The sequence below is a fragment of the Salmo trutta genome, chromosome 39 (genome assembly GCF_901001165.1).
Source record: "Salmo trutta chromosome 39, fSalTru1.1, whole genome shotgun sequence".
NCBI lineage: Eukaryota > Metazoa > Chordata > Actinopteri > Salmoniformes > Salmonidae > Salmo > Salmo trutta.
Genome location: NC_042995.1, coordinates 21,250,194 through 21,276,887, shown reverse-complemented (window position 1 = coordinate 21,276,887; position 26,694 = coordinate 21,250,194). Strand labels below are relative to the sequence as shown.

General features: G+C 43.2%; 1 protein-coding gene across 5 annotated transcripts in view; it reads right to left on the bottom strand.

Moving 5' to 3' along the window:
* Positions 1-2,168: 2,168 nt before the first annotated feature.
* itsn1 (intersectin 1 (SH3 domain protein)) overlaps positions 2,169-26,694 on the bottom strand; it is a 64,491-nt gene continuing 39,965 nt past the window's right edge. For 3 of the 5 annotated variants that reach the window (XM_029740900.1, XM_029740902.1, XM_029740901.1), the window contains 23 exons: positions 25,967-26,088; positions 25,615-25,817; positions 25,084-25,205; positions 23,368-23,382; positions 22,054-22,376; positions 21,725-21,899; positions 20,728-20,933; positions 16,200-16,282; positions 15,561-15,727; positions 15,067-15,234; positions 14,551-14,746; positions 13,680-13,874; positions 9,883-10,004; positions 9,359-9,465; positions 8,897-9,080; positions 8,398-8,496; positions 7,658-7,825; positions 7,247-7,459; positions 6,702-6,823; positions 6,511-6,593; positions 5,687-5,770; positions 4,969-5,142; positions 2,169-4,801 (listed from right to left, as the gene is read on the bottom strand). In XM_029740900.1, the coding sequence (XP_029596760.1) occupies positions 4,653-4,801; positions 4,969-5,142; positions 5,687-5,770; positions 6,511-6,593; positions 6,702-6,823; positions 7,247-7,459; positions 7,658-7,825; positions 8,398-8,496; positions 8,897-9,080; positions 9,359-9,465; positions 9,883-10,004; positions 13,680-13,874; positions 14,551-14,746; positions 15,067-15,234; positions 15,561-15,727; positions 16,200-16,282; positions 20,728-20,933; positions 21,725-21,899; positions 22,054-22,376; positions 23,368-23,382; positions 25,084-25,205; positions 25,615-25,817; positions 25,967-26,088 (3,480 nt within the window). In that variant the 3' untranslated portion in view covers positions 2,169-4,652. Of the gene's footprint in view, positions 4,802-4,968; positions 5,143-5,686; positions 5,771-6,510; positions 6,594-6,701; positions 6,824-7,246; positions 7,460-7,657; positions 7,826-8,397; positions 8,497-8,896; positions 9,081-9,358; positions 9,466-9,882; positions 10,005-10,500; positions 12,827-13,679; positions 13,875-14,550; positions 14,747-15,066; positions 15,235-15,560; positions 15,728-16,199; positions 16,283-20,727; positions 20,934-21,724; positions 21,900-22,053; positions 22,377-23,367; positions 23,383-25,083; positions 25,206-25,614; positions 25,818-25,966; positions 26,089-26,694 lie in introns of those variants that run through there. The other 2 variants (XM_029740903.1, XM_029740904.1) reach the window with 2 other exon arrangements.

Sequence of the window (26,694 nt, the reverse complement as noted above, 5' to 3'; positions counted from 1 at the left end):
CACTCACGTGACTAAACTAAAGGCTTTCACCATCTGCTTAGAGTGCTCTTATTCGCTCCCTTTTCACAATAGAAGCCTGAAACAACTTCTAAAGACTGTTGACATCTAGTGGAAGCCTTAGGAAGTGTAATCTGACCCCATAGACACTGGATATTCGATAGGCATTCACTGGAAAACTACAAACCTCAGAATTCCCACTTCTGGGTTGGATTTTTCTCAGGTTTTCACCTGCCATATGAGTTCTGTTATACTCACAGACATTTTAACAGTTTTGGAAACTTGAGTGTTTTCTATCCAAATCTACTAATTATATGCATATTATAGCTTCTGGGCCTGAGTAACAGGCAGTTTACTCTGGGCACGCTTTTCATCCAAACTTCTCAATGCTGCCCCCTATCCCTAAAGAGAAATTTGTGGAGTGGTTGAAAAACGAGTTTTAATGACTCCAACCTAAATGTATGTAAACTTCCAACTTCAAATGTAGTTCATTTTATTAAAACACATAGGGTTTGTCTATATATGGAAAAATACACATTTAAAAATATCCAATTGATTGGTAGAAAGGACATACGACTTTTGGTGGACCAATATTTATTTTGGTCGGGGACAGGCCTACAATAGACTCACAGCTGTAATTGCTGCCAAAGGTGCTTCCACCAGGTATTAACTCAGGGAGCTGGAGACTTATCCAATTCTGATATTTCAGTTTTAAGGGGATTTTTTTTGTGTGGAAAAAATATATACAGTACCAGTCATAAGTTTGAACACACCTAGTCATTCAAGGTTTTTAAATTTTTTTTTATACTATTTTCTACATTGCAGAATAATAGTGAAGACATCAAAACTATGAAATAACACATGGAATCATGTAGTATGCAAAATAAGAGAAACAAACCAAAATATATTTTATATTTGAGATTCTTCAAAGTAGCCACCCTTTGTCTTGATGACAGCTTTGCACACTCTTGGCATTCTCTCAACCAGCTTCATGATGTAGTCACCTGGAATGCATTTCAATTAACAGGTGTGCCTTGTTAAAAGTTAATTTGTGGAATTTCTTTCCTTCTTAATGTGTTTGAGCCAATCAGTTGTGTTGTGACAAATACAATTAGAGTAAATAAAATATTTACTAAGCGAATTAAAGTAAAAAAAGAAAAAATCAAGGTACATGTTGCTTTTATATTTTTTGTTCAGTGTAGACAGCCAATATCAACAGCAATGTTGCTGCTACACGATTCTGAATTAAGTAATAATGCCCAAGAAGACAGTATTTGGAGGATATATTGGCATGGGCTTTCAAGACAGTAACCTTGATGATTTGAAGGGGCTGGTGTTTCAACAGGGTGCAATTTTGTTATGCAAGTAATGTTTGGTGCAACAGAACTTCGCTGGATTTGGTGGAGTTTGACGTTGAAATCGCAATATGTATTGTTTTTGTGTAGAACTTGCATATATTTCACATTGAAACTGAGAATGTCTTGATCTGTGACATTTTGGTCATTTTGTTCTTTGAGGTAATAGGGTGGAACTAAATTTGTTTTCACATTTGTTTCCGTTTAGATGGCATTCTGTGATTGCTCATTCAAGGTAGTAATGAAAACAAATAGAATTGTTTGCAATGTTCTCCGTTTTATTACCAAGTATTTCACCATATTTCAGTGTAACCGTTTGGCTTGATGTCTAACTTGCTACAGTTGTTAGCCTAGTAGTCTCTTTGAGTGGGTCTAATTTTGGAAGCTGAATGGTTAAAGTTCCACAAGCTACCACCAGCTGAAGCTATGACGTTGAAATTCCTATTTACTCTGTTCCATCTCACTCCCAATCCACTGTCTCATCAGCCCAGCCAGACAATTTATGAACTTGATATCCACTGTGAAAACCATCTAGACATTATCTCCCATTTATTTTAGACTAGCAATTGGGTTTTCAATAGCGGATACTTTTATTAACCTTACTGTCTGTCTCTGACATTTGCAACATTGTTTCAATAATGAAACTTTGTCTCTGGCTTTAACATGAGTGATACGTTCAATGTACAAACCTTTCAGGCACTGCCTGAAGTGAACGCCATCCATGGAAAAGTAATATACGGTGGTAAATTCCAAAACATTTAAGTACATTTTGTATGAAATAAGTACTTGCAAGGTTTGTAAATTAAGGCTACAAACTCCTTGGTCCAATCAAATTTTATTTTCAACATTTAAGACAATACACTTCTCATACATTGATAACGCATTGTCATCAACATTCTTCTACGGTAGTTGTAATATATTACTTATACTCCTTTCAAATATTTCAACATATTCACATACTGTACTTTATCAGTTAAGACTTTGCTCATTAAAAAGAATGGAGACCATCCCTGGTTTTAGAGTGAACATTAAAAGGGCACTACTGTGGGGTAACCAGGAAGGAGTAGAGGTACAGGTTGCACGCTATAGGGAAATGACTAGTCATAATCTAAGTCCTCCAACTTGAACAGAGACCCAGCACAAACCAAAGCACTCGAGAATAGTAAGTTAATGTTACACACTCACTCACTCCTAGACATACACATAAGGAACACAGGCTCTGCAAAAGCTGTTCTCCTTGACCACTCTCACTAACACGGCAGTGGAATTTCACTAGTATTTGTACATTATCTACATGGACACATAGCTGGTAACAACAACATACATTAAACTAACAGACAAACTATGCTAACGTTGTCAGACTTAACAGACTGAAGTCAGTCGTCTCGGCTGCCTTTGGATATCCTTGTACATCTCCTTTCCAACGCAGAACCCAAGATAATGGGAGGGTCATCATAAAGAACGAAATAACAGATAAGACAATAGGAAAGATTCATATTGTCTCCTACCTCTGACTAGATTGCATATTGCAGCAACCTGGAGGCTGATATTTGCCTCTTGTCCGAATTGTCTTTCTTAACGTCAATAAATATGTAATACAGTGTTGTTCAACTGAACACAAAACTCAAAAAAATACTTCCTGTTCTCTTGCAAAGAAAATATATTAATTTGAGACCCAAATTGAATGAACCTGAAATACCTCTTCACAAACAGTTACAGCATTGGCCGAATATGTCCATCACAACAAAGCCTGACCTCAGTCTCCAAAACAAACCACCTACAAATGGCTTTCCAACACATAAATATAGCACTCTATATTAAATGGTGCTTTTTTGCCATTCGAAAAAATGTAATTAAAAACAACTAAAATATACATACAAAACATGAAGATATGAATGCGTTGAAAATAACAGAAATTTCCGGAACAAGTACAAAAACATTCCTGACATCACCGTATGATTCTTCTAACCATCGAAAAACTAATGATTTGTAGTACATTGGTACTCATCTTGGCCTACGCTGCAAATGTAACTAGAAATCAGCACTCATTTACACATCATTTAGAAAACAGGAAATCTGCTCTTCAATATCCCTCAAACCGTACAACAATATATTTTGGGCTAAGCCAATTTGATAGCCAATATATTAGTGTGTACTTTCGTACAGTACTTCTGTAATGTTTGAAATACACCCAAACATTTCGTCTGGCCTTTCATTTGAATTTCCAATCTAAAACACAACGCTCAATATGTGGAACATATAAAGGACAGTGTAAAGATTACTGATAGCTTCATTTTCATTCTCAGCATACTGTAGTATACCAACATAACAGTTCTTTAATTCCCTAACACATTTTTCCAAAGTGTCTCACCAAACCTTTGAGGGTATATCACAAAGTATATCTCTCCTCCTCACATTCACTTATGTACCGTACCTGCTTTTGTACCCTGGTCTCAAACAGATGTACACGGAAACGAATAAATAACTCGAAACCTGGGTCACGTTTGAATGAAAGAAATACAAGCGAAGATGTTCCAGCTAATACAACCAGGGTTATTATTAGATAGGCTTCAGACAAGCGTATGAAATAGTCTGACCTGCAATGACATAATAGCCGTACGTTTATAAACGTGAACACAGTGTCAAAGGTTATATGGGAGGTTACCGTCTGTTGTCACAGGGATGGCACAACAGTGTGGTCACCTGGGTGGTGTTCATTTGACCACGCTACGGAAGGCGTTTTAAAACGTTTCGCAATGTAAAATGAAAATGAACGTTTATTATTGGACACGGGAGTCTCTCCCGGTTTTCTGTTTTCTTCCGCTTGTTGACTAATGAACACGCCCCAGGTGTTAATGCCACAGGGTGGGTTCTTTAAGACATACAGTGCATAAGCAATGATCATATGTGTTGTTCAAACATTTCTCTACATACAGTATATCATGTCTCAAAGGTTCATTGCGTTATAAGACGGCCTTTGAGATTTTAGATTAGCTGTGGAATGCTTCATAATTTTGTTCAACCAAATAATAGTGGAATCATGATATCATATATACACCATAATGATACAAATCATAAAGAGGGAAAAAATACACCATAATTAAGACCCTTCTGCAGACATTCATTCACACAGCACACACACACACTGGAGTGTGGGGCTGGGCCGTTGGGGATTGTCACTAGAGCATGGTGAGACTTCGGACAGGGGTAACGGGGTTTGGGAGGGAGTGTACAGTATATGGGTGTTAGGCTAGGCTGGGTTAGGCTGAGCTGAGCAGGGCTGGGTTGAACTGGGATGGGCTAGGGCTCCTCGAAGAGCTGCAGGTCCAGTCGTACGACAATCTCTCCTGTGGGCACCTCGTGGAGCAGCAGCCTCTTGGTGATGGGCCCTTTGGAGCCCTGGTCCTTCTTAATGTCCGCCAGACGGATCTCTGTCCTGCCTAGGAAATCTACACAGACAGACAGGACAGACAGACAGGACAGACAAGTAAAGAGGGTTCAATACAAGGTTGTCACACCATATATTGTGATAGAATATATCGCATGACAGCACACTGAATCAAAAAGGCCTCGTCAATAAAAAGCTGTTTGTGTGTGTGTGTGCCCGCAGCCTCACCGTCAGGAGAGAATTGGTCCCTCTCAAACACGGTGACACACAGCACATCCTGCTCCAGGTCCTTGATAAAGAACTGACAGTTGGAGTTCCACTTGGGGTTGAGCGTGTCCTGCAGGGTCTTGGTGATGTGGCACTGGGAACCCATCGTCACCTCGCAGTACGGGTTGCTCTTACCTGAGAAGAGATTACAACTTAGGGTTGCAGAATTCCGCTCACTTTCCCCAAATCCACTGGTTTGAAAGAAATCCCGGTTGAAGAATTCCAAGTTGGAGGATTCTCTCCATGCTTATTCCCTCCTGATTCCTAAATCCTCAAACTGGGATTTCTGGAAAAAACTTTGTCAAGTTACCAGAATTTTACAACCCAATAACAGATTGGCACAGTTGTATAGACCAATATGGGTATTCCTCCACAAAATAGTATTTTAAATCTTCCACATACTTGTGCTCGATTAAGCTGGCCTGGTGAAATGGAACCAATGGAATAGTCCCAAAAGGGCAAACGCCGCCCATCTGGCACTGCAGGCAGGCTCAAAATACTATTTGAACCCCTGCATGTACTGTTAACACTTTCATTCTTCTCCTGTGTACTGAACAGCAATCGACACATGTATTAAAGGGTGGTGTGTGTCACTCTCTCGTGTCAGAGACACACAGATCAGTGTTGAGATCAACCTCAGGTCTGGGTGTGGCAGGGGGGGTCATCTCTAGGGACTTACCGTGGGAGCGGCAGGGCTTCAGCTCGATGCCCTCCACAATGTTTACCATCAGCCGGCCGATGCCCGTGGCCCTCTGTGAGCGAACTGCATCGAGACAGACACAAACGTAATGGTCAGACCTAAACCTAATGGTCAGACCTAAACCTAATGGTCAGACCTAAACCTAATGGTCAGACCTAAACCTAATGGTCAGAGGCAGAAGTAAACCTAATGGTCAGACCTAAACCTAATGGTCAGACCTAAACCTAATGGTCAGACCTAAACCTAATGGTCAGACCTAAACCTAATGGTCAGACCTAAACGTAATGGTCAGAGGCAAACACACGGCAAAGTCAGAGGAGACAAAGCCAGCATGAAAACACTCAGTTGTCATGAGAGATAGTTTGGTAACACTTTACATGAAGTTGCTCTAGTACCTGTGTACTAACACCGTACATACATTAACAAAAATCGGTGTTAGCTAGTTCCTTGCTTCTTAGTGAAATTAAGCCGTTTTCGTTAAAAGTGGAATAAGTAGTCACTATTCCTCATGTATAACACAGAAATCGCTCAACTCCACTCCTACATTACTATGTAGCAACATTTTCATAAAATGTTACTAGCATAAATACAAGGTTACAACGATATAAGGGGGTAACCTTCAAGTAATAATACAAAGTACTTTCATAGGGCTTTTATGAAACCCAAAAGATGCTTAAAAAAGAGACACTCATATAAAGTGTTACCAACAGTGCTTTTGAGACCATGGTCCGGGAGGGTAGGTGACAAAGCTGTCCCTCCCAGACAGTGGACCTACAGAGGAGCAGAGAGACAGACTGTTATACCCAGGTAGGCCTTCTCCCTCTTCTTCTTCTCTGTCTCGATGAAGAGCTCCGAAGCTGCTTTGATCTTCTGCACCCAAGCAGTCCTGCATGAGTCATCACAACAAGGTCAAAAGAAAGCCTTGGCTATGTGTGTGTGTGTGTAAGAGAGAGAGTGTGTGTGTGTGCGACTGCATGCATACGTCTGTGTGTACCTCTCGTTGATGCTCTCTGCCCGGATGGTGTAGACCCTGTCGATGTGGGAGATGTGGAAGATGGGCTCGTCTCCCGAGGGATCTGTTGGCAGCTTCACCAACACCTCGTTCAGGAAGATGGGCTGTAGTGGGGGTTAAAGGTCACAAGTTCAGAACTCCTGGGGTGCATCGCAATAATATCTCGTCTCGTTCCTGAAGTGCGCACTCGTTTACTACATCCCATAAATCTAAAAGCACGGGATTGGTGCAGGTTTGGGCTAGAGGGAATTTCCACAATATTTCTTATACAGGTAATTTCCTTTCAAATCAGTGAAGAGAAGTGAACAAATGTACAGGAAGGAGAGATAATTGGGATGTAGCCCTGGTCTTGAACATGCCACACTACTGTACTTGGGGATTTGTACGGCAAATCAGACACCCATGACCCACTCAAAACCTCACACGATCCAAATTTGGGTCACGACCCACAAGTTGAGAATTGCTGCCTTATAGGGTGCCATTTGGGACGCAGACAATGTGTAGGTTGGTGAGAGGAGAGTACTTACCGTCTTGTACATGCGGTACTGCAGGTGGGACTTGGCACTGAACACCTTGTCGCAGCCCGAGAAGCCCAGGGGCTTGATGATCTGAGTCAGGAGGAGGAAGTCGTTGAATAGGAAGCCATACAGCTCCTTGTTGCTCTTGGCCTTGTAGAGTTTGCCGCTGTGCAGGAACTTGCGCGGGCCCAGGCAGTTGGTCACAGAGTTGAACACGAGTTGCTAAAAGCAAGTCGTTAAAGAAAAAAGGCCAAGTGAGTGAGTTGGGACTGAGTCTGTGTTCACGGTGTGGAAATGTGTCAATTATGTGTGTATTTTTGTGGAAACAAGTACATGTTCCTGTGTTTTTCATTGTGTTTTATTTAACCAGGCAAGTCAGTTAAGTTTTTTTTTGTACAATGATGTTTGTGTGTGTATTACCTCAGACAGCCCCTCACACTGGACATGGGCCTGGATCCACTCCAGCCGGTCAGAGTTCTCCTTCTCCCTGACACCCTCGTTGACCTGGGAACACAGCTCCTCAGCCTTCTCCAGAGCCTGCTTCAGATGGCTATGGTCCGGGTGAGTCTCCGGAGTATTCTCTAGGATCTGAGCCGTATCACACATAGTCAGATAGTCAATTCCAGTGTGTGTGTGTGTGTGTGTGTGTATCAGTTTAATGTTTTATTTATTTAACCCTTATTTTACCAGGTAGGTTTACTGAGAACACATTCTCATTTACAGCAACAACCTGGGGAATAGCTACAGGGGAGAGGAGGGAGATGAATGAGCCAATTGGGAGCTGGGGATGATTAGGTGGCCATGATGGTATTTTGGAATTTAGGACAACACCCCTAATTTTACAATAAGTGCCATTGGATCTTTAGTGACCACAGAGAGTCAGGGCATCCGTTTAACGTCCTATAAGAAAGACAGCACCCTACACAGGGCAATGTCCCCAATCACTGCCCTGGGGCATTGGGATATATATTTTAGACCTGAGGAAAGAGTGCCTCCTAATGGTCCTCCATCACCCCTTCCAGCAGCATCTGGTCTAGCATCCAGGCACCGACCAGGACCAAACCCGCTTAGCTTCAGAGGCTGTGGTCAGGCATCTCAATCACATACACTTTATTCAGATGGTGGGAAGAGTGGGTGAGAGAAACCATGTGTGCACATACATTTTTGATGATGAGGGGGTAGCGCGTCACCCTTTGCATTGGTTTGAGGAGGAAGCTGGAGAGGGGCATTCCCTTACAACCTGGGTCCATGGCCAGTCTCTGTAGGGGAGAGGAAACATTATCATTATCAGATATCAGCGTAGAACACTTACATATGAATATATATACACAGGAATCACGTTGGATCAGTCCCAACCTAGTGCTGTGGCTCGGCTACCCTCAAATAAGAAAGTATACTGACGCTAGTATATCACAGTCTAGTCTTGCGGTGTCAGACATCACGCGAAGAAACCAAGAACGGCTGGAGTCGAGGCTATTCACAGCTAACCAAACAAGGGGCGTGAACAAACTGAATGTGCACGAGACACTAGGGGCCAATAAAAGTTCAATACAAATTAGTGGTCAATACAAATTAGTATATATATATATATATAGGGAATAAGGTGCCATTTGAGATGGTGACACAGGCAACGAGTTCTTTACGGCCTTTCTCCATTACCTTGACAAAGTCCTTGAACTCGGGCACCTCGTCGGTCTTCTGCTGGATGAGCGTGGCCCCGTTGAGCTGGCAGCTGCAGAAGCGGATGTAGGGCTGCATGTGGGGCAGCTGGGCCGTCAGGATGTCTCCAATCATCTTCACCGGCATCCGCTCGCCCGACATCTTCTTTCTAACCCTCAGAGCCCTGGTGATGGGGGACAGGAGGAAGGGGGCAGAAGAGAATGGGACAATTGGTGAGTCTGGTTATAGTTTTAACCATGTTCTGAAGCTGTACAGTGTTTGTTCACAAGAATCAATGGCAAAATATCATTACTTTGAAAGTGTACAAATGGATGTACCAATCCCAGATTGCCCCTTCAAGCCACGAGTCATGAAGACTCACAGGAAATCAGCTGCTATCCACCATATAGCTAGTTAAACTATAGTTAAGACAACAGGACCAGAGGTGGCTAGGGGGCGTACTTGAGCAGCTTGATGTTACACATGATGAGCTCCTTCCAGTTGACGAAGATCATGGCCACCTCTTTCTCTGTCAACAGCTCCGACTCCAGCAGAGGCTTCTGAAAGACCTGGCGAGGAAACGTTGACGCAATGTTAACACAAACATTCCGGAAACGTTTGCATGTAATGCAGATAGGGCAGTGTGTATGCTTGGACTGCATGTGTGATCATGTTACCATGGAGTGAAAAAAAATATAATATATATATTTTTATACACACACACACACACACACACACACATCTGAATATGGGGCGGCAGGAAGCCTAATGGTTAGAGCGTTGGGCCAGTAACCGAAAGGTTGTTAGATTGAATCCCCGAGCTGTCGTTCTGCCCCTGAACAAGGCAGTTAACCCACTGTTCCCCAATAGGCCGTCATTGTAAATAAGAAGTTGTTCATAACTGACTGGCCTTGTTAAACAAAGGTTACATTTTTTTATATAATAATAAAAAAAAGATTATATATATATATATTTATTATGGCTACCTCGGTGACGAGCTGCAGGTCATTGACATAGTTCTCCTCGGTGACGATGAGCTCGTGTGTGTAGCCCTGTCTCTTCCTCTCAACGGGGGTCAGCATGTCCAGCAGGTGCAGGTCAGCGCACCCTGTGGAACAGGACAACAGCTTCGATCAGCTCTGTCACTCAAATACCAACAGCCAATCAGAACACAATCTCAATGACCCATCTCTCAAACAAACTTCCACAGAAAGCCAATGGCTGGCCCTTTGGACTTTCTGTCTTCAGAGTTCTAGGCATGTAGACTGACACCTGAACAAGTCATTGAAATAAACAATATACACTACAAAATACTTCCCTGGACATATAATTAAAAAAAATATTTAGAAGGTGTAGGGTAAAAGGGTCTTCCCTTCAAAAGCCAGCCAAACATCATACATAAAAATAAAACAAGTTGAAAGTATAATTCTTTAGACCCTTATAATTGACATTTTTCCAGAGTTATCTACAAAAGGAATATTTTTTTAAATTAAAAACGTCTTAAAGCAAACATGCTTTGAAAATAAATGGTGGTAGGTCTCTTGCTCAAGTAAACAAACCTTTTGATTTTTAAAATCAGTAAATAAAAAAACACAAGTCCACCGTTGCCATTGAGCTTTTTTAATCATTATACATGTCATTTTCTATATTAAAGACGGCATGACACTTTTTTTTATTAAAGCTGACTTGTTTGGATACATTTTTCAATTTGTACATTCATTTCTGATAAAATGCTTCAGGAACCAAATGTAACAATTACATTTTGGATTTGTTGTTGATTCATAACAGACCAGAAGCAATTCAGTTTATAGTCAGAGTATTGTATATACCGTATGAGTAGTTAGAATTTTTTTGTGCTTCTCAAACCCGAGTCAGTAACGGAGTACAAACCTCCTTGAAACTGATGGGTCTCAAAAGACACATTGGAAAGTCCAACAAACCAATCATAAAGCAGCAAACAACAATACTGTCATATAGTGGAACCAATAGGAACCAAACGGTTATATAAAAAAGGCTGCATACAGGAATTCCATCTTTGTGTTTTAGAATAACAATAAAATTACAATACTGTTGTGACAAATGCAAACAAGATTGATATGGTACCAGTACAATACTACTGTGTGTGTATATTGCTTTGAATGGATGATGCCATGCTTTTTCCTTTTGTTTGAGAAGAATAACAGTTTAAGGCCATTGGCTATATAGCCTTAGAACATGGTATTCCACTGACATGGTATTACATGGTATTACATTGACTACAAAAAAATAGTCTTAGTTTTTCTTAGTTTTCATATGTAAACGTTGTTAAAAAGCTATTATCAGGACGGGTATTCTTTTCATAGTTAGCATGTTCATATTCAGCTGAATCACAGTTCTTTTCAATAGGATTTTCTTGACAAAATAACAGCGTAAAAGGTCAAACTAAATGGACATGTTGCTTCAGATTTTTACGGACGGCAACTGGATAAACCGGTAAAAATAACTTCAGGAGGGAAGGGGGAAAAAAATACAATACTACATAACCATATATATTTAAAACACTATGCATTATAATTGCATTCATTTATAAAAAATAGACTGTCATGGTATAGTGACTGGGGATATAGAGTTGTCCAACTTGTGTAGCAATTACACTTCAATTGACAAATCTAGGAGAAAACATGTAAACAAACTCATGAATACAAAACACCCCATCTACTCTGAATAATACATAGTTCTGAGGAGACAAGAATTGACTTGTGCCATTCAAATCACACAATTACAAGTCTGTGCATACTGTGTGTGTACCATCCCCTCTCCACTTGAGGCGGCTGTGCATTATTTGGTTTGCGTCGATCATAACCCCGTTTCACACAATGCTACAGCACAAAGTAAACACCCCAGCACCTCCAAACAACAAGATTCATCCAAAGAACATTTAGTATGAACATAAAAAAAACACAGCTAGATGTGAGTGGATAAATGGAGAGGTTCAGTCCCGGCCATAGGTTTGACAGACAGCTTCTCTGTCCACTGTATGAGCTGGCTTTGGGGCAGGGGTGGTCTGGATGTAAGCTACAGTAAATGTAATAAGCTCTCCCTCCATCCTATAACGTGACCCATGTGTGTTTCGGTGACCTTTGAACCCCTAGACTAGTCCATTAGACAGGTTGCTCATGATGAACCAATCCCGGGCCCAGTCGTACAACCAACCAACCACCCATTCCCCTAACCCTTCGGTTTGTGCAGATCTGTAAGACATAAGCAATGTGGTTACAACCGATCCCGTTTCCTTCAGATCTGCAAACTGAAGGACTTTGGGCAAGGGGTAAGGGGCTTGGGGTTGTCTTTCGGGCCAGGCCCTGGTTGTTTGGTGGGGCCCGTCTGATGCGGTGTGTCATGAATAGTGGGTCTTTCTGTGGAGCTGCGGGTTGGATGGGGGAGGGGTTAGTAAGGGAGGGGACTCATTAGTAAAAAAAATAAATAGACCAAATCCATGGTGCGGTGATAAAAAAAATGCAGAATGTCTAAATCTACCCCAAAAAATCTGAGTTCACAGAAAGCCACAAAAGGACCCACTATCCAGTCTCCCATTCATATGACCACTTCAAGTAGTTATTTTTTTCAATTTCCTAAAAAAAACATTGAAATGTTTCGATTAATAATAACTGTTTAATTTGTTTAAGTAAATTGTTTAAAGAATAAACGGTGTAGGATAAGGAAGCTGCTTGGCAATTTTGGCGAGTGCGTCTAACAGTTCGAATATAAGGAGGTAACGGCCTGCTCTCTGCAGCTTGACTCTTCTAGCCCACAAGGCCAGGTGGTAATCATGTGGCAGTCACATGATCGGGGTGGCTGCATCTCCCATCATCCCGCGGGGGCAGTGTTTAGGGGATAGTGGGTCTCTTTGAGGACTTTCAAGGCTGAGTGGGAATGGGCAACATATGAGTCCTAGAAAGAGGAGGAGAACACAGCACATAAGCAAAAAACGCAAACCAAAAAACGGAAACAAACCAACAAGACAACAAAAGAAAGAAAAATATGCAAATACACGAGCGTGGAGAACTAAATGGACGTCGGTGGCGGACGAGTTCACGAGACGACACACAGCGTGCAGCATAACAGATGAGGTGGAGTCTAACCACAGTACAGTATGCATGAGGGATGTGGAGGGGGCGTCTACAGGACATTGAGGGAGATGTTAGTGAGGACTGTACATACAGACACACACACACACACACACACACACACACACACACACACACACACACACACACCTCTATTCAACCGAGGATGGTACATGATCTGAAAGGTCTTCAAAGAGGGGGCCCATAGGTATCAGTATGATCAGTTGCCTACAGATTATACCCTTGTCAAACACTGTCCCATTTGATTAGATTCCAGAGGTTTCCAGGGGTTTTAGTTGAAATGAATTAGGTATCGAAGAGAATGAGAGGATACAAGAAGATCACGTCTATACAAAGCAGGAGTCCACATCGGTGTGTGTGGGTGTGTGTGGAAGAGAGAGGAAGGAATGTAATTACAGTACTCGTTATGACCCGTGTTGGTGTGTGAGTGTGTGTATGTGACTGTGTGTGTGTGTGTGTGTGTGTGTGTGTGTGTGTGTGTGTGTGTGTGTGTGTGTGTGTGTAAGAGAGAGGAAGGAATGTAGTCACAGTACTCGTTATGGCCCGTGTTGGGTTGTAAGTGTGTGTGTGTGTGTGTGAGAGAGAAGGGTGCAGTATGTACTCAAACTGCTGGGTGTGACAGAGAGGGAGACTTTAGTAGTAGTGTGTGCACTCACATTGTTGGCTGGGGTCTGTGTCGGTGGTCAGTTTGACGTAGTTGGAGGGGAAGAGGCCCACGGAACCGTTCAGCTCGCCTTTCCACCAATCAGGGTCCTCCCTGCTCAGCACGTTGATGATCTGGCCCTTCCCAAAGGGCAGCTCGTCATCATTCTGCGCCATGTAGTCGTACATGCCAATCACCTGACACACTGCTGGGGAGACACATACAGATACAAGTGAAGGGTTAGTCAGACTGCCATACAATAGACCTGGGCCCCGTCCACAAGAAAAGGGACAAAAGGCGGTGTTCGATCAAATCTGTGATGCATTGTGGGTAAATTGTTACCGACTGATTGATCTAATAATTGTTCGATATAAATGATGCAAAAAAGACGATTTGTAGATCAATCAGTCGGCAATGTCGAACAAACCCCCAAAAACTCTTGTTTAGGATCTGATAGGATTGGATGGATATTATATAGGCTACTATGGAGAAAATTGTATGTATAGCTTATCAGAGGGCAAGGTAGAGCTATGACCAAATTAATTACACCTATCCAATCCCTTCAGATCTACACAGGAGACTAGGGGTGTAGGGGCTAGGGGCTACTCCTGGACCTTAAAATGCTACTATTAATATTAGGCCCACTTCACAACACAGTCCTCTGTTACTAATAATATGACAGAATGTTATTGTAAAGAATATTATTATAATACTAAATAATGTAATTATCAAGAATGTTATTAAAACATGAAAGAATGTTCTTGTAAAGAACGTTACTATAACTTGAAAGAATGTTATTATGACAGGAAATAACGCTATTATCAAGGACGCCATTATAACATGAAAATACACAGAGAATGTCTGCACAGACACAGTGTTAGTACCCGTCATATGTTGAGTCGAGGGGCCCCAAGGCCCTGGCGGGCCCCCGTCAGATCCCTGCTCCTGGCCCCTACCTGCACTGGGCATTGGCAGCTTGGGGGGTGTGGGTTCTGTGGGTGTGGTCTTACTGGTGCTGGGGCTCAGGAGCTTCACATAGTTGGCCGGGAACCAGCCAATCTGCCGCTTCTTTCCCCGGGCCTGGACGAATGAGAGGACTTGTGAGTATGGGAAAGGCCACAGGGGCAGAGCAATAATTTTAACAGTTAGAAACAGTCCCTTTTACTTGTTTTTAAAGCAAATGTGTGGATGACAATGAATCTACATTACTGTATTGTAATTTCTACATCACTGTCTATGTATAAATTACCATATCACCTTGTATATTAGTATTATATATTAAGACAATTATTGGCACATCTATGTCCACATATGAATACAACTTAGCATTTAAACATCTACTACGACATTTCAAATAAGTGTTGTTTGTGGTGAGTAGTGTTGAGAGATGGTCCTCCAACCTGCAGCTCCCCTTCCCACCAGCCCCCCGGGTTCTTCTTCCTGATGAGGATGAGCTGGCCGGGCGCCAGGGTGAGCTGCTCGGCCCCCGTGGCTGTGTATGGGGCGATGACCTGGGCTATCTCGGGCTTCTTCCCCAGGCTTCCAGTCTTCCCTGCGGGTCCCAGTCCCTAGAGGGAAGACCGAGAGCTCTGGTTTTACTGGGAGTTAAACAAGGCACACAGTTCGTGAAACGTTAGCCAACTAACATACTCCATTTGTTTTATGTTCACCGTGAACGTTCGCTAATGTTAGGATCGCGCTTTGGAACGTGTATAAAGTATATTTTTCTACCTAAAAAAAGAAAACTCAAATAGTTGTATTTATTTTTAAAGGAGAGCACTTTGGTTTTACTGGGAGAGCTGATCAGACAAACAGGACTGCATCGCAGAGTTTACGAATCGCCACACAAAGACTTGACAAAACGTGTGAGTGAGAAGTGTCCTCTAAAAGTTACCTCAGAGTCCTTGGGTTTGACGTAGTTGGAAGGGAATACCCCCGTCTTGCCTGACACCACGCCGGTCCACCAGTCGCCCTCCTTCTTGGTGACCACGATGACGTCGCCCTGCTGGAAGGTCAGGTCGCCCTGCTCATTGCTCTCGTAGGTGTACATGGCTATGTATTCTGGGAAAACACAACATCTGAGCTACAGGGTCTGTTTATACACTTTTTTAGTGTCATCTAAATGGGTAGAGTAACAGGAACATACTGGTGTTCCATGGTAAACTCTGGTGTAAGTGTTCTGTTTTATATTGTATATATGGTGTGGAACATCGTCTGAGAGAAAGAGTCATTTAAAGCCTAAATCCACAATAGGTGAAACGGTGCCACTGGTTGCCCCAGGCGTATTTGTTATTGTTTTGTTTAGCTTATCAAAAAGGACATGCGCGTCCAGCGTCATGGTAAAAAACAATCGTAGTACATACTCTGCTGTTCTATCGCACGTGCAATGAAATACAATGATGTCAGAGAAAAAAAACAGCGTTCATTGTTTGAAGTAATATTGCAAACGGACGTGGCAGTTTCACCGCAAGGGATTCCAACTGCATGCTGGGCTGTGTGTGTGTGCGCGTGTGTTTCTAGGTCCACCACCCACCTTCTCCTGGGTCCATGGTCTTGGTAGGGGATGGGGTGGGTCTCTTCATGGTTGGGGGGCTGTCGGACGAGCCAGACTCAATGCTGCACCAGAGAGAGGGCAAACATTCACTCAGACAGCCAAGCCGGTGGGAAATATAACAATACATTCTAGATGGGGAGGGACTAAAGCCATACACAGAGAACTTGGTCATTGAGGTTTCAATAAAAAAGCATAATGATGTCACATCATTCCATGGCAGCCATGTTGCTCCCTCCTAGACAATATCAAGCAATAGTAGTTGGGATTTACTCTAAAGTTGGCTGAAGTCTGTAGTCCAGGGCTGCCCAACCCTCTTCCTGGAGATCTACCGTCTTATAGTCCAACCCTAATTGAACATACTTGATTCTACTTATTAGTTGCTCAACAAGACCTTAACTAGCGGAATCAGGTATGCTCGTTTAGGGTTGGACTGAAAACCTACAGGACGGTAGATGTCCAGGAAGATGGTTGAGCAGCCCTGCTGCATCTATCCTGCTGACCAGGTCACCTACGCAAAATAGGTTTTTAACCTCAAGCGTCTTTCCTGGTTGGTAAGGCCGGACAAAGTTGAATTACTGTTTAACGGATGCCCCGTGTCACGTTTCTCCACACCACAAAAAATATATAAATCAGATGTGTTAAATTTTGGCCAATATACGCGGCTCTTTGTTTATAATGAACTGTCCGCTCTCCCTTGAGTCTTTCCCAAGTTGATGCCCAACAGACCAAACAGCCTCAGATCATGTTCACAGTCATACCACTCAGGAAGGAGACGCATTCTGTCTCCTAGAGATGAACGTACTTTAGTGCGAAAAGGGCAAATCAATCTCAGAACAGCAGCAAAGGACCTTGTGAAGATGTTGGAGGAAACAGGTAAAAAAGTATCTATACCACAGTAAAAAAAAACAAAAAAAAAACGAGTCCTATATCGACATAACCTGAAAGGCCGCTCAGCAAGGAAGAAGCCACTGCTCCAAAACCGAAAAGCCAGACTATGGTTTGCAACTGCACATGGGGACAAAGATCATGCTTTTTGGAGAAATGTCCTCTGGTCTGATGAAACAAAAATATAACTGTTTGGCCATAATGACCATTGTCATGTGTGGAGGAAAAAGGGGGAGGCTTGCAAGCCGAAGAACACCATCCCAACTGTGAAAGACGGGGGTGGCAGCATCATGTTGTGGGGGTGCTTTGCTGCAGGAGGGACTGGTGCACTTCACAAAATAGATGGCATCATGAGGTAGGAAAATTATGTGGATATATTGAAGCAACATCTCAAGACATCAGTCAGGAAGTTAAAGCTTGGTCGCAAATGGGTCTTCTAAACGGAGAAATGACCCCAAGCATACTTCCAAAGTCGTGGCAAAATGGCTTAAGGACAAAAAAGTCAAGGTATTGGAGTGGTCATCACAAAGCCCTGACCTCAATCCTATAGAAAATTTGTGGGCAGAACTGAAAAAGCGTGTGCGAGCAAGGAGGCCTAAAAACCTGACTCAGTTACACCAGCTCTGTCAGGAGGAATGGGCCAAAATGTACCCAACTTATTGTGGGAAGCTTGTGGAAGGCCACCCGAAAAGTTTGACCCGAGTTAAACAATTTAAAGGCAATGCTACAAAATACTAATTGAGTGTGTGTAAACTTCTGACCCACTGGGAATGTGATGAAAGAAATAAAAGCTGAAATAAATAATTCTCGCAACTATTATTCTGACATTTCACATTCTTAAAATAAAGTGGTGATCCTAACTGACCTAAGACAGGGCATTTTTTACTAGGATTAAATGTCAGGAATTGTGAAAAACTGAGTTTAAATGTATTTGGCTAAGGTGTATGTAAACTTTCAGACTTCAACTGTATATAGACTGATGCTTCCAACTGCGCATGTTATAAACAACATTTTTTATTTTGATGATGATAGGCTATACTCTATGTCTGGATTTATGTTTTGGGTGTCTTTTTTCCAATGCTGCATTACATTTGGCAGACCGAACTTGATTGACCCTCTTTCTACAAGGCCTAGTCTATGATAGCAAAATATTCATACAAATATGATTAGACCTAATGCCTAGGCTATAGAGATGCATTCAGGTAATGAACTCATTATTATGCATCAATACTTTAACTTGATTACAATTATTTATTGTCAATCATTCTTGAATTTGTTAGGCTATACAATTAAGTATTCAATATCTCCCTATCCCAGTCTGCTGTCCCCACATGCTTCAAGATGGCCACCATTGTTCCTGTACCCAAGAAGGCAAAGGTAACTGAACCAAATGACTATCGCCCTGTAGCACTCACCTCTGTCATCATGAAGTGATTTGAGAGACTAGTCAAGGATCATATCACCTCCACCTTACCTGCCACCCTAGACCCACTTCAATTTGCTTACCGCCCCAATAGATCCACAGACGATGCAATCGCCATCACTCTGCCCTATCCCATCTGGACAACAGGAATACCTATGTAAGAATGCTGTTTATTGATTATAGCTCAGCATTCAACACCATAGTACCCTCCAAGCTCATCATTAAGCTTGAGGCCCTGGGTCTGAACCCCGCCCTGTGCAACTGGGTCCTGGACTGCCTGATGGGCCCGCCCCCAGTTGGTGAAGGTAGGAAACATCACCTCCACTCCGCTGATCCTCAACACTGGGGCCCCACAAGGGTGCGTGCTCAGCCCCCTCCTGTACTCCCTGTTCACCCATGACTGCGTGGCCAAGCACGCCTCCAACTCAATCATCAAGTTTGCAGACGACACAATAGTAGTAGGCTTGATTACCAACAACAATGAGACAGCCTACAGGGAGGAGGTGAGGGCTCTGGGAGTGTGGTGCCCGGAAAACAACCTCTCACTCAACGTCAACAAAACAAAGGAGATGGTCGTGGACTTCAGGAAACCGCAGAGGGTGCACCCCCCTATCTTCATCGACGGGACCGCAGTGGAGATGGAAATCTTCAAGTTCCTCGGCGTACACATCACTGACAAACTGAAATGGACCACCCACACAGATAGTGTGGTGAAGGCAGCGTAACAGCACCTCTTCAACCTCAGGAGGCTAAAGAAATTTGGCTTGTTACCTAAAACCCTCACAAATTTTTACTGATGCACAATTTAAAGCATCCTGTTCGGGCTGTATCACCACCTGGTACGGCAACTGTGATAATGCATTGGGCAGACTGCACCACCCTCTGGAAAGCCTTGCGGTTGCGGGAGGTGCAGTCTGGCCATGCATTACCGGTGGCAAACTACCCGCCCTCCAGGACACCTACAGCACCCGCTGTCACAGGAAGGCCAAAAAGATCATCAAGGACATCAACCACCTGAGCCACTGTCTGTTCACCCCGCTATCATCCAGAAGGTGAGGTCAGTACAGGTGCATCAAAGCTGGGACTGAGAGACTGAAAAACAGCTTCTATCTCAAGGCCATCAGACTGCTAAACAGCCATCGCTAGCACATTAGAGGCTGGGAATCACTGGCCACTTTAAGGAATGGAACCCTAGTCACTTTAATACTGTTTACATATCTTGCATTACTCATCTCATATGTATATACACTGTATTCTATACTATTCTACCATATCTTAGTCACTTAATGTTTACATTTCTGGCATTACTCATCTCATATGTATATACTGTTTTTCTATACTATTCTACTGTATCTTAGTCCGTTCCGCTCTGACATCGCTCGTCCATATGTATATAGTCTTAATTCCTACTTAGATGTGTGTATTGAGTATATGTTGTGTAATTTGTAGCTCAGTTGGTAGAGCATGGTGTTTGCAACACCAGGGTTGTGGGTTCGATTCCCACGGGGGGCCAGCACAGGAAAAAAAAAAAAATTATGAAATTGTATGAAATGTATGCATTCACTACTGTAAGTCGCTCTGGATAAGAGCGTCTGCTAAATGACTAAATGTAAATGTAAAAAAAAAAAAAAAAAAAAAGTTAGATATTACTTTTTAGATATTTCTGCACCGTCGGAGCTAGAAGCACAAGCATTTCACTACACCCGGAATAACATTTGCTAATCACGTATGTGACCAATAAAATTTGATTTATGTAGATTAATGAACTGACAATACATTCATACATTACTTTTTTTTCCAATATGATAGAATATTGCATTCTATTATACATCTTATGTAAATAATGTTAATTTGTGTATTAATAATAATAATCTGAAAAACAGTCAAATTGAATATTTCTCCTATTGTTCATGTCCATATAATGTGGTAAAATACTGTTATTCCTTATACACTGAATGTTTTGTTTTTTGCTCGCTCGCCTCACTTTTCTGGGGGGAAAATCCGTTAAACAGTGAATCAATTTTGTCTGCCCTAAGGGTCGAATAAAAATACATGACTATAAATAATTGTTTAGATTAATAATATTCTATATTATTATTACACACACACACACACACACACACACACACACACACACACACACACACAATTGATAAATGTGACTATGGGGAGGGACAGTTTCATCCTCATTCTCCTCACCTCATGGACTTGCGTACGGGGCCAGAGATGAGCTTGACGTAGGACTTGGGGAACCAGCCCCGCTGGCCCTGCACCTCGCCGAACCACCACATGTCCTGCTGCTCCAGCACTGTGATCACGTCGCTCTTGTTGAAGTTGAGGTGGTTGTCCTTCTTGGCCCGCCATGGATACAGAGCCTGGGCCTGCAAACCCTCCACCTTCTCCCCCTGAAAGATGGAGGAAGAGAGAGGGGGGGAAAACAGAGACAGAGAGAAAGAAATGGGGAGTGGAAGAGTGTGAGAAAGATAGTGAGAGAAGGACGAGAAGTATTACAGAATCTCTATGTGCTGTTTCTAAGTCCTGCTCTTCATTCATTGACAGTACAACCACACTGCTTTAGGTAGAGTCAATATCATTCTCCTGCTAGGCCTAGGTGATATCAAATCAAATTTTCTTTATATAGCCCTTCGTATATCAGCTGAAATCTCAAAGTGCTGTACAGAAACCCAGCCTAAAACCCCAAACAGCAAGCAATGCATGTGAAAGAGGCACGGTGGCTAGGAAAAACTCCCTAGGAAAAACTCCCTAGAAAGGCCAAAAACCTAGGAAGAAACCTAGAGAGGAACCAGGTTATGAGGGGTGGCCAGTCCTCTTCTGGCTATGCCGGGTGGATATTATAACAGAACATGGTCAAGATGTTAAAATGTTCATAAATGACCAGCATGGTCAAATAATAATAATCATTGTAGTTGTCGAGGGTGCAACAAGCACGTCCGGTGAACAGGTCAGGGTTCCGTAGCTATGATATGTTCCTGTGCTCCTCAGTGTCACCTAAACTGAGTGTTACAATCAAATGTATTATTATTATTACTATTATTTGACTGATGCGTGTACTTTGTATTTAATTACATTTTTGTATGTTGCAGGGCACATTTGTAAAAGAGACCTCAGTCTCAATGTGACTCCCTGTTTAAATAAAAGGGTAAAATATATATACCCATTTTAAAAACGACTGTACCTGTCCCAGGACGGGAGACGGAGAGGAGCCAGTGAGGGTGGCAGGTGTGAAGGCAGAGCGCTGGCGCAGCTGGCCCCCGGGCCCGGCACTGGGCACAGAGAGAGACGGCTGGGTGGGCCAAGCATCCCAGCCCTCTCCAGTCTCAGTCTTCTCCACAGAGCTGGTGGACGGCCACCTGAGCGGAGAGAGGCACACACAGTTTACCAACTCAAACTCTGATTTCTCTTCAATTAATAACTTGGTGTAGGTAAGACTATGACTGAAACACTTGTATTGCATTATATAGTATTGAGTGCTGTGTGAGAGGAAGGGTTGGAGCTGTCACTCACGTGGTGCTGAAATCTGCCCAGTTACTAGATGCCGAGGAAGAGGCGGGACCAGGGCCAGGGCAGGGACCGGGGGCAGGGGGAGCTGTTGCCGGGGGAGGGGTTGCCATTGGCTGGCTGGGTGGCGTGGGTGTGCTGGAGACGGTGCTGGGTGTGAGCCGTGAGGCCAGTTTGGGCGCGGCGCCCGTGGTGGCAGCACTGGCCCGCAGGCTCATGGGAACCTCGGATTCTGGGATCTTCTCTGCGTAGTTGGCAGGGAACCAGCCCGTCTTCCCCTTCAGCTCACCACCCAGCCAGCCTGGCTCACCTGTCTGGGACTCGTCCACCTGGGGGTTGAAGGTCAAAGGTCAGATCACCATCATAGCACTACAGAGCCAACGAAGACTATGGAAATAACTAAAATGAATAGAGCGGATATTCTCATTCAAGTCATGCTGGGATGAGTGGACCGGGTGGGCCATATTGAGTAACTTCTAGTAATTATATTTCTATGCCAAGAACAACCCACAACCCCAGTTCTCAGGGATCACACTATCCATTGGACATTTTCCTTTAACCAGCTACAGGCTCATTGCTGACAGCAGGGTTAGGATCAATTCTATTTCAAATTAGGAACATGTACTGAAAAGCTTTGTTGAAAAGCAATGGGGAAATTCCTGAATTGACTGAGTTGAAATGGAATGGACCCCAACTCTGACTGACAGACAAGGCGAGTAGTCTGGACCAAGATACTGTCGAGCCAACACAGGATTAGATTGATAAATTCAATTAAGAGCGGTTACAATAAATCCTGTGGACTGGGGTTGCCCAGCCATGTGTTTTTATTCCTTATTTAAAACATACGACAGAGTGGTTGGGCCCCTTTTGGAACGGATGTTCGCCGTTCACAAGACGAGTTGAATATCACCGCTTCCTTTCCAAGCATGCGGATGGTCATGAAGAGAAGCTGAGAGGATAAGAAAGACAGTGGATGGCTTTGGGACTGCTTTGATGAAGGAGTACTCGGTGAAATGGGATCAAATGTGTCTGGATAATCGTCTCACTCTCTGCAGCTTACAAGATGCTTTGTCCAGTATAAAACGTAGAGGCACGCTTGTATAGATGTATAATCATATGCCCTTTGAGAACAAGTGTGTATCCTCCGAGTATACTGACCATATAATGGATATATAACCACAAACATGCAACCAAAGATTAAATTCTTTAAGCGCTTATGAAGGGATAACAGCAGTTGAGATGGACACATGAGATGGACCAATGAGAGCAGGTGTTGGGATCACAAGTGAGCAGCTGATTAGACAGTGGACCTGCACTTACCCACTCCCCTTTCACCTTCAGGTAGAGTGAGCAAAGTTGGGAGAGAGTCAGGAGGCAAAAGTTAATACTCACACATGTAGGCAGACAAGCACACTCAACTAGAGGTCGACCGATTAATTAGGGCTGATATCAAGTTTTCATAACAAATCGGTAATTGGCCATTTTGGATGCCGATTATGGCCGATTACATTATAATCCATGAGGAAACTGAGTGGCAGGCTGACCACCTGTTACGCGAGTGCAGCATCAAAAGGACCTTGTGGCTGCAAGGAGCCAAGGTAAGTTGCTAGCTAGCATTAAACTTATCTTATGAAAAACAAATCAATCTTCACATAATCACTAGTTAACTACACATGGTTGATGATATTACTAGGTTAACTAGCTTGTCCTGCGTTGCATATAATCAATGTGGTGCCTGTTAATTTATCATCGAATCACAGCCTAATTCAACTTCGCCAAACGGGTGATTTAACAAAAGCGCATTCGCGAAAAAAGCACATTCGTTGCACAAATGTACCTAACCGTAAACATCAATGCCTTTGTTAAAATCATTACACAGACGTATATTTTTTTAAACATGAATATTTAGTTAAAATAAATGCATGTCAGCAGGCAGTATTAACTAGGGAAATTGTGTCCCTTCTCTTGCGTTCAGTGCATGCAGAGTCAGGGTATATTCAACAGTTTCGGCCACCTGGCTCGTTGCGAACGGTGTTTCTTCCTAACAAAGACCGTAATAAATTTGCCAGAATTTTACATAATTATGACATAACATTGAAGGTTGTGCAATGTAACAGCAATATTTAGACTTAGGGTTACCATCTGTTCAACAAAATACGGAATGGTTCCGTATTTCACTGAAATAATAAATGTTTTGTTTTCGAAATTATCGTTTCCAGATTTGACCATATTAATGACCAAAGGCTCGTATTTCTGTGTGTTTATTATAATTAAGTCTATGATCTGATATTTGATAGAGCAGTCTGAGCGGTGGCAGGCAGCAGCAGGCTCGTAAGCATTCATTCAAATAGCACTTTACTGCATTTGCGAGCAGCTCTTAGCAAAGCTTGATGCACAGCTCTGTTTATGGACTTCAAGCCTATCAGCTCCTGAGATTAGGCTGGCAATACTAAAGTGCCTATAAGAACATCCAATAGTCAAAGGTATATGAAATACAAATGGTATAGAGAGAAATAGTCGACGCGTCATAATTCCTATAATAACTTCAACCTAAAACTCCTTAACTGGGAATATCGAAGAACTGGGAATATTGAACCACCAGCTTTCATATGTTCTCATGTTCTGAGCAAGGAACTTAAACGTTAGCTTTTTTACATGGTACATATTGCACTTTTACTTTCTTCTCCAACACTGTTTTTGCATTATTTAAACCAAATTGAACATGTTTCATTAATTATTTGAGACTAAATAGATTTTATTTATGTATTATATTAAGTTAAAATAAAAGGGTTCATTGTTCATTCAGTATTGTTGTAATTGTCATTATTACAAATATATATAAAATCCACCGATTAATCGGTAGCAGCTTTTTTTGGTCCTCCAATAATCGTTATCGGCGTCGAAAAATCATAGTCAGTCGACCTCTACACTCAACCACACACTCCTTGGTTCATATAGATTAATCACTTTACATAAACCTCCATAACATACACACAAATGGTGCTTGGCAGGAGTGATTGACAGCTTGCCTCTCACCATGACAATGTCTCCGGGGGTGATGGTGATCTCATCGTGACTGCGGGCATCAAAGGGGTATAGCGCCCGGTAGAAGACCACCTTGACCTTGTCCTGGTTGAACCCAGTCACCGGGATCTTGTCTGCAAGGAGGAGACGAGGAAGGGAGAGAGGAACACAGGACAGGGTCACATCTTTCTCTCTGACCCACGGAAGCAGGCACATCCAAACGTTCTTAGAACTTCTACAGTAGGACCTCTGAGATTTGAAAATGTTTGGAATGGATGTCATTCGGGACACTGAAATACTCAAGACTACTTAAAAACTGCATTAAACTTCACAGAAAATATGAATTGTGTGAATTGAATCTACATGCATTTCCTAATAATTTATTCAGATACCTACAGTACACATTTTGGTTGTGTGATTTAATTGTCCCAGTTGGATATTGCCCCTGGTCAGTCCAGAAATCGGAGGTTTTGTAAATCTGAGGTTCTAATGTATGCATGCTCTTTCAAGACTTCTTTGTAATACATGTTATTTGACACGTACCGCCCGTGGGCCATGGGCTCTGGTTCATGAGTTTCCCTGGTTCAGGCTGCTGCATGAAGAGCTGGTTTAGTTTGTCCTGGATGTCCTTCTTAGTGCGCCCCTCCTCCTCACACACGCGCTTCATCCAGGGCTGGGGGGGCGGGGTGGGGGCTTCCACCGTGCCCTCATCTCGCCACGCCAGGCCCTCGTCAGTGGCAGACAACCTGGGGAGAGGAAAGGGGGTGTTAAGAGGTTACCTCTAAACTGACTGGATCACAGTGATGGGGCTGCATCCGCGTAACCCATACAGAATGAGAGGACATAGGAGCAGCTCGCTCACACATATGGTGTCCACACACACACACACACACACCTTCCGTCTGTGAGCTCGGCGGACTTGGCCCTCTCCTGGGCGATGGTGTGGATGTTGATTTCTCCCTCCAGGTGATCCTTCTGCTTCTGCCTCTGCTGCTTGCTGTGGATCTCTCGGAGCTCCTGCAAGGCAGCGTGGGATAGAGGAGGACCGGTGAGGGGGAAGTGTGGGCGGGGGTCGCCGGGACTCAACACAACACTCACATCACAGTGAGGCGTCAGCCATTTTGTGCCCTGTAAGCGCCATTATGATCCCAGCCGGGCTCAGTTACCAGATGCAAAGTCTGTGTTTAGTCTACTGCTTCCCTCTATTTAATCTCATCTCGGTGTTTTCTCCAATGAATGCTGGGCTACTACTACTACTGAAATGTAGGTGTCGGTTGGATTTTTGGGGCGGACAGTCTTGCACAAAACATGGCCGCCGCCACAGTGCGTTCATGGGAGCTGGACAGCTCTCGGAGTCTGGCGAGCGCTGCACATGAACCACTGAGGGAGGGTTAAACGAGCCCTGGGTTACTACGGCAACACAGACACCACTGGAAGATTGCAGTGTTTCAGCACTCCGGGGTGAAGTTTCCCTTAGGTACAGATCTAGGATCAGCTTCATTGCCCCCAATCCTAGTACGGGAAATGCAAAACTGACCTACGATCAGCATCCAGGGGAAACTTCGTTCTGCTCCGGTTTGAGCACCAAATGGAAACACTACTGGTTAAAGCCAAGTGGTACCA